Genomic DNA, 17805 nt, shown 5'->3' with positions numbered 1-17805 from the left:
GTGGAGAGCTTTTTCGGCTGCTTCTAGAAACTTGGCAGGAATTTGACATTGAGCCAGGACAAGGAAGCTCAGGCAAGACTTTGACTTTGGGCTCTGACAGGGAAGTAGCTAATACAAAGCTATCAAGGCTAAGGTAAACTCAGCCGAGGAACATGCTGCTCCTTTTATCTTGGTCATCCTGATAAACCCCCAGAAACAGTGATCACGGGACTATTTGTGTTTACTGCCCTGTTTGTTCCTTAATCTAGAACTGACCTTATTTGCATGCATTTCAAATGGTATAAAAGCAGACTGGGAAAAAATAAACCCGCTTCAGCCTCAGCACTGGCTGGAGTCATGTTACAGTTTTGTCTGATTGTCTTTTTCTTTTCAATCTTTGCTCCCTCCCTTGAGACTGGGTTGACTGAACTGGCTTGGTCAATGTTCACCTTGACAAGTAGCTATTCATACTTATCCAGCGTGCACACACACAAAACCAACAGAAACACTAAAAACTACAACAGAGCTGTCATAAACCAGAGAGCTCAAGGATGAAGGAAGTCCTAAAATGTAAGGCTTACCCAATAAGGCTGACGCATCTTGTAGCTGATAGGAGACAGAGGCAGGTGGCTCTCCAGTGTGTCCAGTGGTCTTCATAGGAAGTTCCAAGCCAAAACAAAAACCAACATCCTAGATTGGCCTAGGTCACAGGTTATTTCTGTTGTTAGTGGTAGCATTTTGCTTATTTCGTCTCATTTTGAATGTTCGTGTAATACAATCTGATCTGCAACTTCTGATCTTCTTGCTTCTGCTTCCTCAATGTTGGGCTTACAGGTAAGTTGGGGCGTTAAAGCACTTTTAGGGATATATAATTGGGGGTGGGGGGAGCTACCTTAGAGCATCTTTTAGAAACTTCAACAGACCCATCCCAAAGACTTAATACAGGATTCTCTCACAAAAAAAATTTTTCAGATGACTGTAAACCTGGGAGACCAAAGGCCTGAGCCCTGAGAAGCTCTTCTGTCAGTCGGTGCTATGCAAAACCTCTCAGGCACTCAAAACTCCAACAGCCCCCTGGAGTCTTCATTTCCCAGCCCAGACTCCTCAGTGGCCTTCCTGGAGCCCCCTCTTACTCAGGGCCTCTGCAAAGGGAATGCCCTCTGACCTTTCCAACAAGGCAGAGTCTGCCCATTCAGCTCCCTGCATTCCACATTTCTTCTATTCTCCCCAGTTACTGTTTAACACTGCAGGTTATTTGTAACCCGTCATGTCTGCACTGTCCTTGGCACCCACTAGTGCCAGCTACATCACAGATGATGCATGAACTGTGAAAGCTGTGACAGTCCTGTGTCAGCAACGTGAAGGCTTCCTGAAGGAAATGACAGCCGTCAGGCAAGAGCATCATGGCTGCAGACATGACAATAGCCAATCAACTGCCCCATGTAAAATCAGAAAAACTCCAGGAACTGGGCTGCTTCAGATTTGCTGGGCCCACAGATACCAAAAGGATGGGTGCCCTGTTTCAGCATCTCCCGGACTGGCAGCACCCTCCAAGAGCAGGACAGAAGCAGATCATCTAAAGTCACGATGTGTGAGGACCAAGAACAGCTTCTTTCCAAAGAGGCTCAGCAGGTTGTGTCCAGGACACCCTGAGCTGGGGAGGAAGATGTGGCTCACTTCGAGGAACAAATGGAAACCTACTTGAGGACAGAATATATCTACCACAGGAAACCAGTAAACATATTTTATTTTTGAAAAACCAACAATCAACAGTAGCTTCACTGGGACAAAGTACGGGCAGCAGGGTAGGGCAATTCTTCACACTGTGACATTCTAACAGTGACACTTTCTAGCCGGGTATGTGTACACGTACTATTTTGAATTTAAAACCACAATTGAGGTTTTAAAAAAATGTAAGTTGTTAAAAATGGCATCCTCATAGAAATGTTCTCTTAGATAAGCTTCAACCTCTGAACAGCAAAAACAGTATGAACAGTAGCCCACCATGAGAGTACCATACAGAAGCACAAGTTTAGGCACTTTATCAAAGAAAACCACTTAGAAATACTGTAGATGAGGTCCGCTCCTCTGGAAGATTCTGCTGGTCCCTCCTCCAGCTTTGTAGTTGTGGGGCTATGCAGAGCAGGAGCCCTCAGCTGCTCACCCTTCTTTCCTCAAGTGAGGCACAACAGCATTCCCTCTACAACCACAGGAAGACTGGGAGACAGGATCCCCTGAACTGATGAGAATGCAAGCCACGTGAAATGACTCCTTGGCCGTCTGGATGGCACTGTCTTGTGAATCTGCACATTCTACACAGTGAGTCAGCTGTCCAGATCCTGGGTGTCCAGCACGGCACATACAGCACAGTTATCTTCACCCCTCAATGATCAATGCCTACGCCTGTCAAGCCAAAGGTTCTCAAGGCTTGTCTGACTTGAGCTTGCAACACACAGAAACAACAGGCCCTTGGGCCACAGCAGGTGCAGTGAAGAGGGAGTGATACTTGGGTTGTCAAGAACTCATGAGATGTAAAACGTACAAGACATCTATCAAGTTTCCAAGTCAGGTGATGCCACAATAAGCAGGACCTGCCAGTCCACTGTGAATCACAAACCCTGCCTTTACATGTGAAGCCTTTTATACAGTAACTGTGATATTGGCCAGATGGTCGCACACAGACCCTTGCTAGAGGACGTGAGAATGCCATCTGCTCTGCAGTTTCCTGCACCTACCTGCCCCACCAGTCTGCAAGAGGCTATCTGGTCCTGCCTACCCAGCGGGAAACCTGCCACCCGCTAGAGGTCTTCTCTTCTGCTCCCAGCTCGGTTGTCTTCCTTGGAAGCCCGTGGCTTGGGATCTCCCTCCTTCTTTTTACCCTTCTCTGGCTTTGTTTTATTTTTCTCCTTGCTTCCTCCTCCTTTGCCAGGGTACATCTGTCCCTCTAGAGTGACTTCAGCACACCTGTCTTGATTGACCAAAAAGTCCTTGATCTCCCAGGCATAGCTCCCATCCCGGAGCATGAAAATAGCACGGTCTGATCCCACGATGAACCTAGATGGAGAGACTATCAGTTAGCAATGCAAGTGAGGTGCCTGAGGTCAGAGGAGACTGGGGTGCCTACATTTCAATTCTACGTAAACACAGAATACCCCACCGTCTACCTTGGGCCAAGCAGCTGCTGACTTTAATGTTCACCGAGCTCTAAAAAAATCATCCTGCTTAGATCAAGACAGAAGAAGATGCTTGATGGTCCTGAAGCATACATAAATGATGCCGTGAAGAGATTATGAAAGGCAAACTCCTTAGGGAGCTGCGAGGGACACGGGTATGTAGCAGGGGAGAGAAATTCCCATTTTTATCCTTAACATTCTGAAATGTCACTTCCACCTATGTTTTAGTTTTTGTTTCCTGATAAATGGTCTCATATAGCCCAGGCTGACTTCATGAGGATGATCTTGAACTTCAGAAAAAAAAATGTAAATAAAAGAATTTATAAACAGGAAAGGTCCAAGGTCCTTGGGAAGACTATCAAAAAGGACATCGTGCTCCAGCCCCAGAAAACCGTCCAGCACACATCCAGGTGAGGTGGCACCAAGCTGCAGTCCCAGTGCTAAAGAGAGGCTGGAGGATCTTAAGTGTGGGGAGTGAGGCTAGCTAGACAAAATGGCTCAAGCTACAGTTAGAAAACCTATCTTAAGAAACCAAATGTAACCCCCAAATTCCCACAGAAATGACCTAGCGTAGCTTGAGGGCTTTACCTCTGAACATCATAGTTGGCATTGAACAGGCTACCCTGCCACAGGCTGGTGATTTCCTCTGTCTCCTTCTCAGTGGGGTTCCCTGAGATGGTGACAAACATCATCAGAGTCTTCCCTTTCTTTGTCATTTTCAAGATGCTCTCAGGTTTGCCTGGGTCTAGCTTTGAAAAGTCGATAGGTGCCGATGGTCTCTTGTGTTCCGGAAGGTCTCCTTCTTCTATGTCATCATCTTTCTGTCAGGAGAGAGGGAGCATTAACCTATCATCAGAGACACCTTCTGTTCTCCCACAGGCTCTGCCCAGGATTTCAGAAGCGGGGACACACCACCAAACCACTACACAAACAAAACGTCCAAGGATATACCCCTTGACAACACTTAGGGTTCCTGTGTCACAGAGGTTTCTATGTTTCTATTCTCAATTTAGATTACAAAAACAGCCATATTCTGCTGTGGTTATAGAAGCTACCTAGCAATGAAAATCAAATACATATACAACAGATCTCAAATACAGGTATAATGGCTGAAGTTTGTACTCTCAGTGACTCCTAGTGAGCTCAAGGAAAAAGATGGAGAATGCAAGGCCAACTTAAGCAATTTAGCAAGATCTTACCTACAAAAATGTCTGGCAATGGGGCTTTGTGGTACAGTACATGCCAAGCATGTGTGAGGCCTTGAGGTAAATCTCCAAGACAACTAAGACAATTTTCTTTTTTAAAAATAACAGATGACAGGCATAAAAGAAAGATACTATACAATCCCATTTATTTAAGGTATAAAGAACAGTTAAAACTAATGTAGGATGATAGGAATTAGAATACTGATTGCTTTTGGGAGGATATGAGATGAATCTGACTGAGAAAGAACATGAAGGAACCGTCTGGTGTGATGATCTGAAATCCCAGGACTCGCTCAGTTCTGTATTTCAATAACAAGTTGATTATCAGTGAAAGAGTGCATTCTTAGCAATCCTTGGGTTTTGGGTTCTTGCTCCCAGCAGAGCAAAACAAATACCTCATGTTGCATCCTTAAAACCTACAATTCACTGCATGCAAATGTTCAACCCCAGGTGTCAGGCCTCTTCTATGTAGTGGTGTGTCCTAGCAATTCTGAAAACACCTTCTGTGAATTCTAGGAAGGAGCAAAGGTGTAGACGCTCTAAAGGTGACTACAGCAGATTCCTCACTTGGGGAAGATGCAAACATGGAAGCAGGAAGAGAGCACTGGCGGGTGCAGACTGGAATTATAAGCAGATTGATTTGACAGGTATCTGGATGAGTGGATAGATAAAAAATATTAAGACATAGGTTTCTTGAAGAAAAACCTAGTCACAGAATAGAAAACAAAAGTAAAGCCTTAAATATCTTTTTGCCTCAGAAAGAATTGCTCACATAACACATCAGAATGACATGGACACCAACCAGAAGCAGTTCAAAGGTCAAATCTGGGATAATATGAACATCAAAATAATAGTGAGGATTTATAATTCCTCAAGTAAATTCCACACGACATAAAGGAAGAAAAAAAGAGTATCAATAGATCAGTAGCTAATAGACTAGTAAGATAACTAATAAACAGAAAAAATGCACACACAAGACAGACAAATAAAAACCACCAAGGGACTGGCAACAGCTTGGTGCATGCCTTGGCACCCATGGTGATCTGAGTTTAATCCCCAGGGTCCACACGGTGGAAGGAAAGAAATGACCCCCCACACCCAACTTGTTCTCTGACTTTCACAGGCATGCTGCGGCACACACACAGGCACAGAGCTCTCTACTAGACCAAATTCGAAAGCTTATGTGTATTAAATACAGGGAATGCTAATCTGTTGGTCTCTGCTATTCAGCTCAGTACCCACTAACAGAGTCTTCTAGCATACTGTCCTGTCCTGTCTAAAATTAATCTCCCTGCAACCTTCTGACATTTGCACACAACACTTTCTCTTTCTAAGATCTGACCATTTTTGTTTCTGTTTACTATGGTTATTTCCTATCCACTTGTTCTGACAGATGTCTTGCTCATTTCTGCAACCTCCTCTTCCTCGGGATCTGAGCATTGTCTGCGGCTAGGCTTATCACAAGGTAAGGGTCTCTCTCATTTTGGCAGATTAAAAAGCATTATTTACTAGAGTCTAAAAAAGACAGTTTGAAATTGAGAAGAGAATGGGGATTCAGTCATACCCACTCAAATCTACTCTAAATTTTCTTTTCTTTTTGGGGAGGGGGGGCAAGTTTCACAGTGAAACCCAAACTAGTTTGAAATTTACTATATGTAGCCCAGGTTTAACTAAGGCTAGCCTCCTCCAATAATGTCTTAAGTGCTGGAATTACAATGTGCTACCATGGCCCACTTCTCCAATTCTTCTGTCGGGTACAGATAACATGAAAACAGGAGTCCCCCCTTTTCAAGTCAAAACCAGCAGGTGACTATTTTAGACTTATGCCCCAAAGTCTTTGCCCCCTTCCAACAATATAGAGTTGTGTGATTCCTTTCCACCAGCTGTGCAATCAAATACAATCAAGGGCTGCTGTGCACTTTTGATCAGGAGCTGCCCCTTAGAACCTTTTGCACACCCCAAATGCAATCAAGTAAGAGGTCAGAATTTGGCCTCTCACAAAACAAGTTCACTACTCCCATGAATCAAAAACCTGAGTTCCATATGAGATGCCTTAGCTCCCTCTACCAGTAAAATAAATCCACCCACGAAATTACAAAAGTCCCAGCAGGGACAAACACCAAAAGAAGTCGGAAACCCTCTATATTTGGAAAGATCTTTATCAAAACGAGCGGGGGGAGGGGGGAGACCACCTTCACAACCAATTCACTCCAGAACAGGAGGGGGAAGGAGGGAACGCTCCTCAGGAGCTCTCGCTCCCTTTGCGGTTCACTGTCCACCAAGATCAATGTGAGAGCACTGGGACACAGCAAGGAAAGTAGGGTTTGACCAGTGAGAATCCAAGTCCTGACTAGAGTGTCTGAGGAGCCATGGTAGTGGAGGACACTGGGCGAGAGGCCTGAACCGTGGTGGAATGGAGACCCGGGAGGTCAGCGGGTACTGGACACAGTCAATAAGGACCCTGAACACAGGGCAGAGAGAGGGATCAGGGGTCACAAGTCAGAAGGTCAAAAGACCTAGAGGGTAAGGGTTAGAAAAAAGGGATCTGTATGGGAAGATGCTCAGGAGTATGCGGGCGACACGGACCTCCCACTGCTCCAGAAGTCGCGCCATGTCGGCATCGTTGTAATCGCGGATGTCCTTCTTTTTCCGTGGAGGTGTGATGGCCTCGCCGGGAGTATCGGTCGCGTAGGCTTCAGGAGGAGAGAGCAACAGAAGGTCCGAGGCACATAGAAACAGGAGAACCGCGCGCAGCCAGCTGGAGGCCGCCATGTTAGCTGCCCAGTGTAACGGGCTACACACTGAGCCTGCGCAAACAGCGTGCGGAGTCTCGGCGCCGGAGCCTCGCCCCCACCCCCGGTCCTCCAATCCAGTCCCTCGCTCGCTCTGAGCAGAACTAAAGCCAGTACTCGACCCTGCCCCACACTCGCGGACACAGGTCCAATGGCTCCTCCTCCTAAGCGTCCTAGCCTACCGCACCCCGCCGTTCTGTTTCCTCCAGTCCGGACCTCATCCGATATCCCCTTCCCTTCCCTTGGGCCCGCCCCACAATTGCCCGCCCCTGTGTCTCCCAACCTCAGGCTCCTCCTCATCATCGAGCCTTTCACCACTTGACTCCGCCTCTCAGCTAAGGTCTCCTGACTCCGCCCCTAGGGCCCTTGCCTCCTCACCAGACTCCACCCCATAGCTCTGGGACCTCACCTGGCTGGGCACCAAGGGTTCGTTCCACCCCCTAGTTCCTCCCTTTGTTAGGCTCCGCCCCGCGAGCTCCTCCCCTTATTCTGGCCAAGCAATTTACCCTAGCTGGGTCCTGCTGGACTGTGTGCTGTTTCCACAGTTTTGGGGTTTTGTTAGAAGTCAGCCCTTTTGTTTTTCATTCACTAGTCAGGTTTGAAAAGTTTCCTCAGGGTGTCCTGCATAAATAGCTGGGAGTCCTGGAATCCTACGAAATGAATGAGAATGGAAGATATGCAAACTGCCTTGACCCTGAGGCCCTTTTCAGGGTGTGGACTTTGAACCATGCTCCCTAGTAATTTCCTGTGAGAACCACCAGCTAAAAAGCTAAGGACCGCCAGCGCAACTTTTCTTGAAGACTGTAAATATGGAATCTATTGTTATTCTGCTCCGTAGATGATTTTCGACTCGCCAGTCTTTCAGTTATCATTGTCAATTAAACTTTAAAAAATCATTTAATTGATAACCATTTTTATTGTTTAAAATAGTTCTAGTCTCTTCTGATTTCCATCTACCACTGCAGTTCTAATCTATAAGACAAAATTACCCTAATTTTGTTTTCTGTTTTACAAGATTCTGACAACTATGCTTTTCAGAAATAAAATACTTGGGGTCAGAGATACTTTAGTTTCCTAAGCTTTAAGTGGCAGATCTGATTTCTTTAAAATTTCAAATTATATCCTAAGACATGAAACTTCGGTGTAGTTGGAAAATATTCGAACAATATAGTTTAATTACTGACCCCAAGGTGTCACATACTGCGGTACAATTCATTCCTATATTCACAAATGTGAAAGTATCTAAGAATGGGTTTTCGATGCTTAATTAGCATACTGTATTAACTACTAAGTATTCTTGAGTGCTTCACCCCTTTAGTCTTTGGCTTTTTGTTTTGTTTTGTTTTGGGGTGCTTTTGTCTTTGTTTTTTTCAAGACTAGGTTCTTGGCTAACCTGGAACTCACTCTAGACCAAGCCGACACAGCCTTCAGAGATCTGCCTGACTCTGCCTCCCAAGTGCTGGATTGAAGGCATGTGCTACCACAGCCAGTATAGTATTCTCCACTACTGCACCAGTGTTTTGATTTTGCTTTCTCCCTCATTATTACTATTTCCCCTGTCTTTCTCTCTATGCTTTGGATGAAGATGATTAATAGGTTTCATAGAGTGCAAATCCTTTATAACATGCTTAAGGAAAAGTCTTTCTTATGACGGAGACTTCTTTAACAGAAGTAGGTGGCAACTGAGTGTGTCCTGAGTTGTCCTGCCTTCTTTCTCATTTGACCCCATCACACAGGTCTGGAGTTTCCACCCTCGAGGTCATCAAAAGTCCCAGGATGGCTATGGGAACTCCAGCTACCAGATGGCATTCCAATCAAAGGAAATGGGGAATGAGCCAAGCTGAAGCCAAATCCTATTCTGGAACTGTGCACAGCATTTCTGGTCTCACTGAGCTACCTCTCTGAGAGGGCCTGAGGAGTGATCATTCAGCTGTACTTGCTACAATCTCAAATAAACTTAGGCTTGTTGTGAAGGGAAAAACATAAAGTGAGGTTATGGTTCAGTGGTTAAGAGCACCGACTGCTCTTCCAAAGGTCTTGAGTTCAACTCCCAGCAAGCACATGGTGGCTCACAACCCTCTGTAATGGGATCTGATGCCCTCTTCTGGTGTGTCTGAGGACAGCTACAACGTGCTCGTATACATAAAACAAATGAATAATTCTTAAAAAAAAATAAAAAAGAGCTACCTAGCAATGTGTGCCTTATTGATTTTCACTCTAAGGTCAAACGGGGTGCGCATTTATTCCCACTGTAGTAAAGTGGCTGATTTTTTCCGTATGAATGCATGCATGGATCTGAATAAACAAGGGCATTTTCTGTTGACACTGTGCAGAAACAACTCATAAGAAGAAAAAAAAGAGGAACTTTTTTTCTTTTCTGAAATCATAGGGGAAATGTCATGAGCCTTCTCCCAGGGGCACAGTGCTCCACCCAGTGGCTTGGAGCTCTGTCCTGGCACAGTCATGCTCAAAAACATGCACAGCTGTGGTAGATCATGTGCTCTGCAGGGCGGGGTCACCCTGGTCATTCATTCTGCCAACTGCCAAGGTAAGGTTGAAAAAAAAATGGTTTCCTTGGCCCAAAATATCTAGTTACAGGGAAAAAAAGTTGTTTTTTTTTTTTTAAAGTATTGTACCACAATTGTTACAACTAGTCAAAAGTTCCAGGGCTACTGACTGTCATCTGAGGAGGAAACACATCTGGCTCCTTCTCCATTGATCTGAGAACATCTGAGGCAACTACATCTTCAACATTTGATACGTTAAGTACAGTTTGGTGTTTTGGAACCCTGAAGGACCTTATTTGCCTAACAACTTACTGTTAGGCAGGTGAGACACTGAGAGGAAGGTGAACCTGAAGTCCTTGGTATCATAGAGGAGGGTCTGCAATAGCAGAGAGGCTAAGCTATCTACAGTACATTTTACAGATTTCAAGTCAGGAGCTAAGGGAACCATCATGTCTGTACTTATTTCTTCTCTCTCTCTGTGTGTGTGTGTGTGTGTGTGTGTGTGTGTGTGTGTGTGTGTTTCACGTGAAGGCCAGAGGTTAACATCTAGTGCCTCCTTTCATTTATTTCCACATAATAATATAATAAAGCAGGTTATTTTTTTTAAACTTCCAGTTTACCACTTCTACTAATCTGGCTAGCTAGTTCACCACAGGGATTCCCTTTTCTGTCTCCTTGAGGGGTGGCCTACCCAGCTTTATGTAGATCCCAGGAATCCAAACTTTGGCCCCATGCTTGCTCAGCAAGTGCTCTGCCCACTGAGCCATCTCCACAGATCCTGCCCCTGTATTTGTTTTTGTTTTGGAATCATTCAACTGTGATCAAATACATGGTATAGCCATGGGGCAAAAATATGGACCCAGGAATCCAGGACACTTTCTCCCTGATGTCTTTCTTCTACCATGGCACCAGTGAGGCTTACAGCATAGTAACACTAGTAGCCATATAGGACAGTTTCAAAGTCTAGAGCCAGGAGAACTCAGATGGCCCTGGAATCTGAACCAGGTCGGAGGCAGTGCCCTATAGAGCTGGAGAAGAGGGGCCAGAGGTAAAACTTTGTTCAGCGCCTAAAAGAGGGGCGGGGCTCTGAGTTAAACACTCATCCCAAGTGCATCCTAAGTTTAATGAGAACATGAGTCTGGGTTCATGCTGGCCTGTGTTCTCCACAGCTAAGGAGTGGGAGCAACACCTTCTAGCCCTACCTGAAACCTTGCATGAGCAATATCCTAAAGAGAACCTGAATGGCACCATCATCAATGAGGCCCAGGACCTGGTAGGTGCCAAACATTAACCCTTTAGGGATCAGATTGTAGGAAGGTCTGACAAACAGACGATGCTATTAACACCCGCTGGTGACTATGCAAGGCACTCACGTATAGAGGAGAGTAAATACTGCCTCTCTTCTTCACAGGTTAACAGAACTGTGGAGGGAGCTAAGCCAGTAGTCCCAAACAGCATGGCAATAGTCTCAATCAGGTTCTGCGGACAGCACAGTATAAACGGGGGACAGACATGCCCAAGTGTGTGTAAAGGTTCAGAGAAGCTCTGTGTGAGGGCAGCAATAGCCTGAGTTAATCTGTAAGTACTGACTGCCAGGTATCCTGGCCAGGAATGATTAGTGTTAGCTGCCTATGGTGCCTAAATCCTGAGATCCATCTTTTTTCCCACTGGCCAGTAGAAGAATAGGCTATGAAATTATTAGCCTGGGGGCTGGGGATTTAGCTCAGTGGTAGAGCGCTTACCTAGGAAGCACAAGGCCCTGGGTTCGGTCCCCAGCTCCGAAAAAAAGAACCAAAAAAAAAAATTATTAGCCTGTGCAAGCAGCCTTACCGTGGTACCAGTAAGGGTGATTGCATAGTAACATAGTAGGATACCCTGAGAAACAATTGGAGGAAACCCCCACTCTCCTCAATACATAGAAGCTGTGCACAGCTTCCATGCTCTCCACAGAAGCAGCAGAGAAGATGAGAAACTGAAGGCGAAAGTCTTGCCCCAAGTGTGTTACTGGACCGGATCACGATGTGCCAGAGGACCAGAGAATACACCAAGTAAGGAGGGTGGTCTATCCACGGTGATTCTGCACTCTAGCCAGTAGGGGGCTCTTATGTATCAACTGTCATTAAAAGAAAAACAAAAAGAAAAAAGGGGATGGGACCGCATGCTTCAGTTGTAAATTGTTCTCTAGAAGAGGTGTTGTTTGTTGTTGTCAGGCTAGGCTTCACCTAGCCCAGGTTTGCTTTAAACTCCTTACATGGCTGGCAGATGCTCTCAAACTCCTGATCCTGCTTCCTCGACCTCCCAAGTGCTAGTGTGCGACACCACACCTGGCCAGGAGTGATACTCAAAGAACAAGAATGAACCATGATGTCCGCCAATGTGTAAGAAAGATCACCTGAGGTCGCTGTCCACCTGTGCGCACAAACAAAACCAAGAAACACAGGTCCAGAGAGAAGATATTCAAGACTGCTCCTTACGAACCACTGGGTGGCACTGTATACCATAGACAGCTTGGTTGCTAGTCCAGAAAATTTTGGGGGTATACCATGAAACTTTGGTATGAATGTCTCCAAAGTACATACAAGTGAATATTTATTTCCCATGAAAAGGACATTCTGATACGTTAAAGCACTAACTAACCTTAATGACATTATGCTTAATGAAATAGTCACAAAAGGACAGAGTACTTCAAATAATGGAGTTCATGGATAAAGGTGGTGATGGCCAGACTACAAGAGAGAATGGAGAGATGCTATTTCACGGGTAGAGTGCCAGGGAAGACGAAACTTTTCCGAAGGTAGATGGTGCTGGGCAGTCGTCCCCCTTACCATCTATCCCCACCCCCTACCCATCCAGCAGTTACAGCAAGGTTCGAGAAGGGACAGGGAGTCTTAGATTTGGTTTCCACTGCTTTGGCACACAGGTCACAGTGATTTCCCTAGCATTGATCAGAATGCACAAGTCTGCCCAACTTGACCAAAAAACGTGCTATGCAGTCTGTTTTGTCCTGTGCTTTCACTGAACAAACAGTAACTGAGAGCACTTGTTTGTGAACCTGCCCTTCCTGGACTCTAATCTTCATAGGCAGAGGCTGCCTATTACAGTCTATTATGTAAGCTCAGTGCCTTGAACAAGGGCTGGCACATGGTAGGCACGCAGTGTCAGAGCTGTAACTGAACAATGGCAGGAGGGAAAAAAAAAAAAGAACCTGGAAAGATCAGTTTAGGAAGAGTAGCACTATCTGAAAAAAACGAAGCCTTGGTGGCAGGCACCTTTGCCTGCTGAGCCAGCGATCTTGCTGGCCCCTCTCTCAAGTTCTTAAGAGTTAGGAGAACTATTCTTTAGGACTAACTGCTATTCCTGGGTTACCATGGAAGGAGTCTGATCTGCTTTTCCCTTGTAGAGAAATACAAAGGAGTAGCCCTACAGAATCACTTGTTAAGAGAGCCATTGGTTGTACTGGCTTCAGTTTGCAGAGACAGTTGGTTCACCTAGAATCTAGAGACTCTGCAAGGGCATATTTTGGATATGAGTAGGGTGACTATCCAGGCTTTTAATTTGTTGTCCCTTGTTCTATCAGTGATTTGTCTCAAAGCTCATTCTGTAAGCTACTGGGGTTTGGACAATAAATTTGAGGTCATCCAACTTATAAACAACACTTATAACTGTCTTAAACACGTAGACGTGGAGGTCCTAGTAAGAGACAGAAGAACAAACATTTCCATTGGCTGAGCACACCCGGCTTTGCTAGGCACCAGCAGAACACTTCAGGGCTGTTCAGAAGGGAGTGCTTTGCTGGGAGGAGGCCCAGGTGTTCCAGGAGTTTCTTGCAGACAAGTCCTGAACAAAGAAAGGGGGTGGCTGTGGGAGGTGGGGGTGGGGCCATCTCTTCTACCCATCTGCTGTGGTCAGGAGCTCAGGGAGTCCCTTAAGTCTACTTGGCCACAGGGCCCTGTGGCACGGGCCTACAATCACTACTTGAGACGCCGAGGGAGGAGGATGGTAAGTTCAAAGCCAGTCAACACAATTTAACCAGTTAAATTAATAAATAAAAAAGTACACCAGCTAAAGGTCCTAGGTTTAATTCCTAGTTACAGGGCGGGGAGCCATCTGGGCCACCAGTTTCCCAGCCTGGAACGCAGAGATAACAGTGTTTACCTTCAGAGACAGGCTCTTTACTTAACAATGGCTGCTCTTATTCCATTATATAGATGGAGTCAGGAAAGGGCGAACTGCTGATCATGGCACATGCTAATTCTGGCCAGCTGGAACCGAGGTCACCATACACTACCTGACTTGGAGGGAAAACTAGCCCAAGGTCACAGAATTCCTAAACGGCTGGGGGAAGATCGACCCCAGGAAGAGTCTATCTCTGAGCCCCACTAGACCAGCATTCCCTTTTACTGCTTCACGGAAACCCACCCACAGAAGAGGGTCGTACACAACAAAGGGCGGAGGGGGGCTTGCATAAGTCATCGAATCTCATAGGTGATTGGAATCTGGAGGGGTTGGGACGAGGGGGGAGAACTAGGGAATAGTGAGTGGCCTCCTCCCCAAGTAAGCAAAACAGATCACCTTCTACACTAGCTCACTTGGCGGGGAGAAAGCACCGAGTCCCAGGGCAGGCTGAGAGCTTACGTAAGGCCACTCGCGGCTGCGCCCCGGTGTCCCCAGGGTGTGCGCAGCGCTGGGCGCGGAGCGAGGGCCGGCCTTCCCCACCACACAAGCTTCCTAGCCTCTCCGGATGCAGGGACCACCGGCCCCAGAGCCGCAGCGTCGGGGCTGGGCGCGGCGTCCTCCCACGGCCCCCAGCTTCCCGGGGGAGGAGCAGCGCATCGCGCAAGCATCCGGGATCGGCGGAGGGGGCGGGAGGAAGGGCGAGAGGAGGAAGCGGGATTTAAACGAAAGGCGGTGACGCCACACAAAAGATTCCTATAGGCTCCAGGGAGGTTACGGCCGAGGTGGCGGCGGCGAGCCGGGGGCGAGGCGGACGCGAGGAGGCGAAAGCCGCAGCCGCGCGCGGGCAGGCGGGTGTCCCCTGGCCTGCGGTCTCCGCCCTTCCTTTCAGTTGCTCAGAGGTCGCTCGGAAGTTGCTGGTTGACAAACATGGCAGGAGTCCGGGCCCGGGTCGGCCTCCGCGACGCCACGCTCACCTTCTGAGCCGACCACCCCGGGGCGTCGGATGCGCGGGGCCCGCGGGCTCTGCGGGGAAACAGAGATGGAATCTCCACGACAGCCGGTGGCGGGTCGCAGGCCATTCAGGCGGGGAGGGCGTGCCGCCCCGGCGCCGGGCCGCGCACTCTGAACCGCCAGGCGGGAAGGCGCGGCCGCCCAGCACCCTGCGTTGCAGCCTCCCGCCCGACTGACTCCGCGCGGCCGCCACAGAGCCAGCCACGCCCTCGGCCCTGTGGCCGCCCAGCGCCCCAAGAGCCGGAGAAGGAGATGCGGCCGCGCGCCCCCGGGCGTCAGCTCCGGCCGCCGTCGCCAGCCAGTACGGTCTGGCGGGGTCGCCGCCCCTGAAGCCCACGTGCGCTGCTGAGCCGGATCGCCGCAGCGTAGCGGCTGACAGCAAAGCCTGCCGGGGCCGCCGCCTGCGCTCCTCTAGGAGCAGAGGATTTTGATTTCAAAGGAAGGAAGGAAGGAAGGAAGGACAACTCCCAGCCTCCCCGTCCCGCCCTCTCCGCTCCGGCGGCCCGGCCGCCCATGCCCAGGAAGGTGGCGACAACCGGGCAGCGGGGACTTTACTGGTAGGCTCGTGAAGAGGGGCGCGGACTAGGAGTCTGCGGTGCCCTGGCTCACGGTTCCCGCGAGCTACACAGCGCCCCGAAGAGCTTGCCGCGGGCCTGGGCCCGCCCCGCGACGCCGGGCCATCGGCCGCCGCCACCGGACTCTCTGTGCCCGCCGCGGTGGGTGGCATGATGGTGCGCGGAAGGCAGCGCGGCCCTGGCCAGCTGAGTCGCGGCGGCGGTGGTAGCGGACTCCCCAGCGGCATGCCAGTGCCCCCTGGGCGCGATGGCTAGCGGCAGCGCCGGGAAGCCCACTGGCGAGGCGGCTTCTCCGGCTCCTGGGAGCGCCGTCGGCGGGGCCAGCTCGCAGCCGCGGAAGAGGCTGGTGTCTATCTGTGATCACTGCAAGGGCAAGATGCAGCTGGTGGCCGACCTGCTGCTGCTGTCTAGCGAGGCGCGGCCGGTGCTTTTCGAAGGCCCCGCCTCCCCTGGCGCTGGTGCGGAGTCCTTCGAGCAGTGCCGGGACACCATCATCGCGCGCACCAAGGGGCTGTCCATCCTAACCCACGACGTGCAAAGCCAGCTCAACATGGGCCGCTTCGGAGAGGCGGGGGACAGTCTTGTGGAACTGGGCGACTTGGTGGTGTCGCTGACCGAGTGTTCTGCACATGCGGCCTACCTGGCAGCCGTTGCCACACCGGGCGCTCAACCTGCACAGCCAGGCCTTGTGGACCGCTACCGTGTGACACGCTGCCGCCACGAGGTGGAGCAGGGCTGTGCTGTGCTGCGAGCCACCCCACTGGCAGACATGACCCCACAGCTGCTGCTGGAGGTGTCGCAGGGCCTGTCTCGAAACCTCAAGTTCCTGACGGATGCGTGCGCCCTGGCCAGTGACAAGTCACGGGACCGCTTCTCGCGCGAACAGTTCAAGCTGGGCGTCAAGTGCATGAGCACCAGTGCATCTGCGCTGTTAGCATGTGTGCGCGAAGTGAAGGCGGCGCCCAGCGAGCTGGCCCGCAGTCGTTGCGCGCTCTTCAGTGGGCCCTTGGTGCAGGCAGTGAGCGCTTTGGTGGGCTTTGCCACCGAGCCTCAATTCCTGGGTCGCGCAGCTGCTGTGAGCACTGAGGGCAAGGCGGTACAGACCGCCATCCTGGGAGGTGCCATGAGTGTGGTGTCAGCCTGCGTGCTCTTGACCCAGTGCCTCAGGGATCTGGCGCAGCACCCAGATGGGAGCGCCAAGATGTCGGACCACAGGGAGAGGCTGAGGAACTCGGCCTGCGCCGTGTCTGAAGGCTGTACCCTGCTATCTCAGGCTTTAAGGGAAAGGTCTTCACCCAGGACTTTACCGCCAGTGAATTCCAATTCTGTGAATTAGCACTTCCCCGCTCCATGCCCCCCCTCCCCAGCCCACATACCCATTTTCCACCCCAGGCTAAAAGAAGACACTTAACTCCTCCCCTCTCCATTTATACCAAAGAAACCATAGGTGACCCCCTTTTTCCCCATGTTAATGCTCAAGAGGAATTTTCCAGAAGGCAGGGCCATGCACTCAACATGTACACAGAGGGCCCAGGTGTCTACCAGCCCACTATAGGGACTCAGACACAGAGAACATGGGTAGTGTGTTGACTGCAGGATTACCCCTACACACTCCAGACCCGCAACTCAGTTATCAATTGGGCAGGAAAGAGGTCATGGGTTCATTTCTTTCTTCTTTTTAATTAAATGAAAGTTACCTCAGTTTTCACTCCTTTAGACATGGATGTAGCTACCTTTTTGTATGTCGTTATTTTTGTTGAATTAGAGTATACATGGTGTGAAAAGAGTATGACTTTGCCATATGATTTGCAAGTGGGGGGAAAGCAACTGTGAGCGTGTGTTTTATTTTTTAAATTACACTATAGAGTGATTTTTTTCCCCCAATGTCAAGTTTTTACCCTGCATGTACTGGAGTATTTATTTCATCTATTAAATTGTTATGTTTCTCAGATGGCTTTTTGCAGTTACTGTATTTTTGCTAACTGTGCATACCTGCCGCCTGTCATCTGTGAGAAGGAGCTGGGGGTGGGGAGTGGGGAGGTTTGCTTCCCTTGGCAAGTGAATCTCTGGTACCTAAACTTCGACTTTTCTGTCAAGCATTAGTCCTCTGAGCATCCTAACATCCTAGAAAATGTATATGATCCGTTTTGTTTTAAAGACAAGCGATATGTGATTGGATCATGCAGTGCTTGGGGGAGGGCTGTTAGTGGGGGTTTTGTCTTCCTTCTAGTTTTTCTGGAAAGTAATCTAGCTCTCTTTGTCCTCTACTCATCTCTCTATCGTAATGAGACTGAAGTCTGATTTGTATTCGGCCTGCCATTTTCAGATTAAAGTGCTTCCTAATACAGTTTTGGATGCTGCCTTGTCAGCTCACAGGATTTTACCTG

General features: G+C 48.9%; 2 protein-coding genes across 3 annotated transcripts; one reads left to right on the top strand and one right to left on the bottom strand.

Moving 5' to 3' along the window:
* Positions 1 to 1708: 1708 nt before the first annotated feature.
* Mesd (mesoderm development LRP chaperone) lies at positions 1709 to 15017 on the bottom strand. Of its 2 annotated transcripts, none has more exon segments than NM_001008345.1 (3): positions 1709 to 3033; positions 3741 to 3973; positions 6944 to 7372. In NM_001008345.1, coding segments are annotated over 3 exon segments (675 nt in total). In that variant the 5' UTR covers positions 7130 to 7372; the 3' UTR covers positions 1709 to 2777.
* Positions 15018 to 15350: 333 nt separating this feature from the next.
* On the top strand, positions 15351 to 17369 carry Tlnrd1 (talin rod domain containing 1). Its single transcript, NM_001013149.1, is given in 1 exon segment — positions 15351 to 17369. A coding segment is annotated over 1 exon segment (1089 nt). The 5' UTR covers positions 15351 to 15665; the 3' UTR covers positions 16755 to 17369.
* The last annotated feature ends 436 nt before the right edge of the window (positions 17370 to 17805 follow it).

This window comes from Rattus norvegicus, chromosome 1 (genome assembly GCF_021556685.1).
Source record: "Rattus norvegicus strain SHRSP/BbbUtx chromosome 1, alternate assembly SHRSP_T2T, whole genome shotgun sequence".
NCBI classification, from domain to species: Eukaryota; Metazoa; Chordata; class Mammalia; order Rodentia; family Muridae; genus Rattus; species Rattus norvegicus.
Note: the sequence above shows the minus strand (reverse complement) of the source record. Positions and strands in the feature narration are given on the sequence as shown.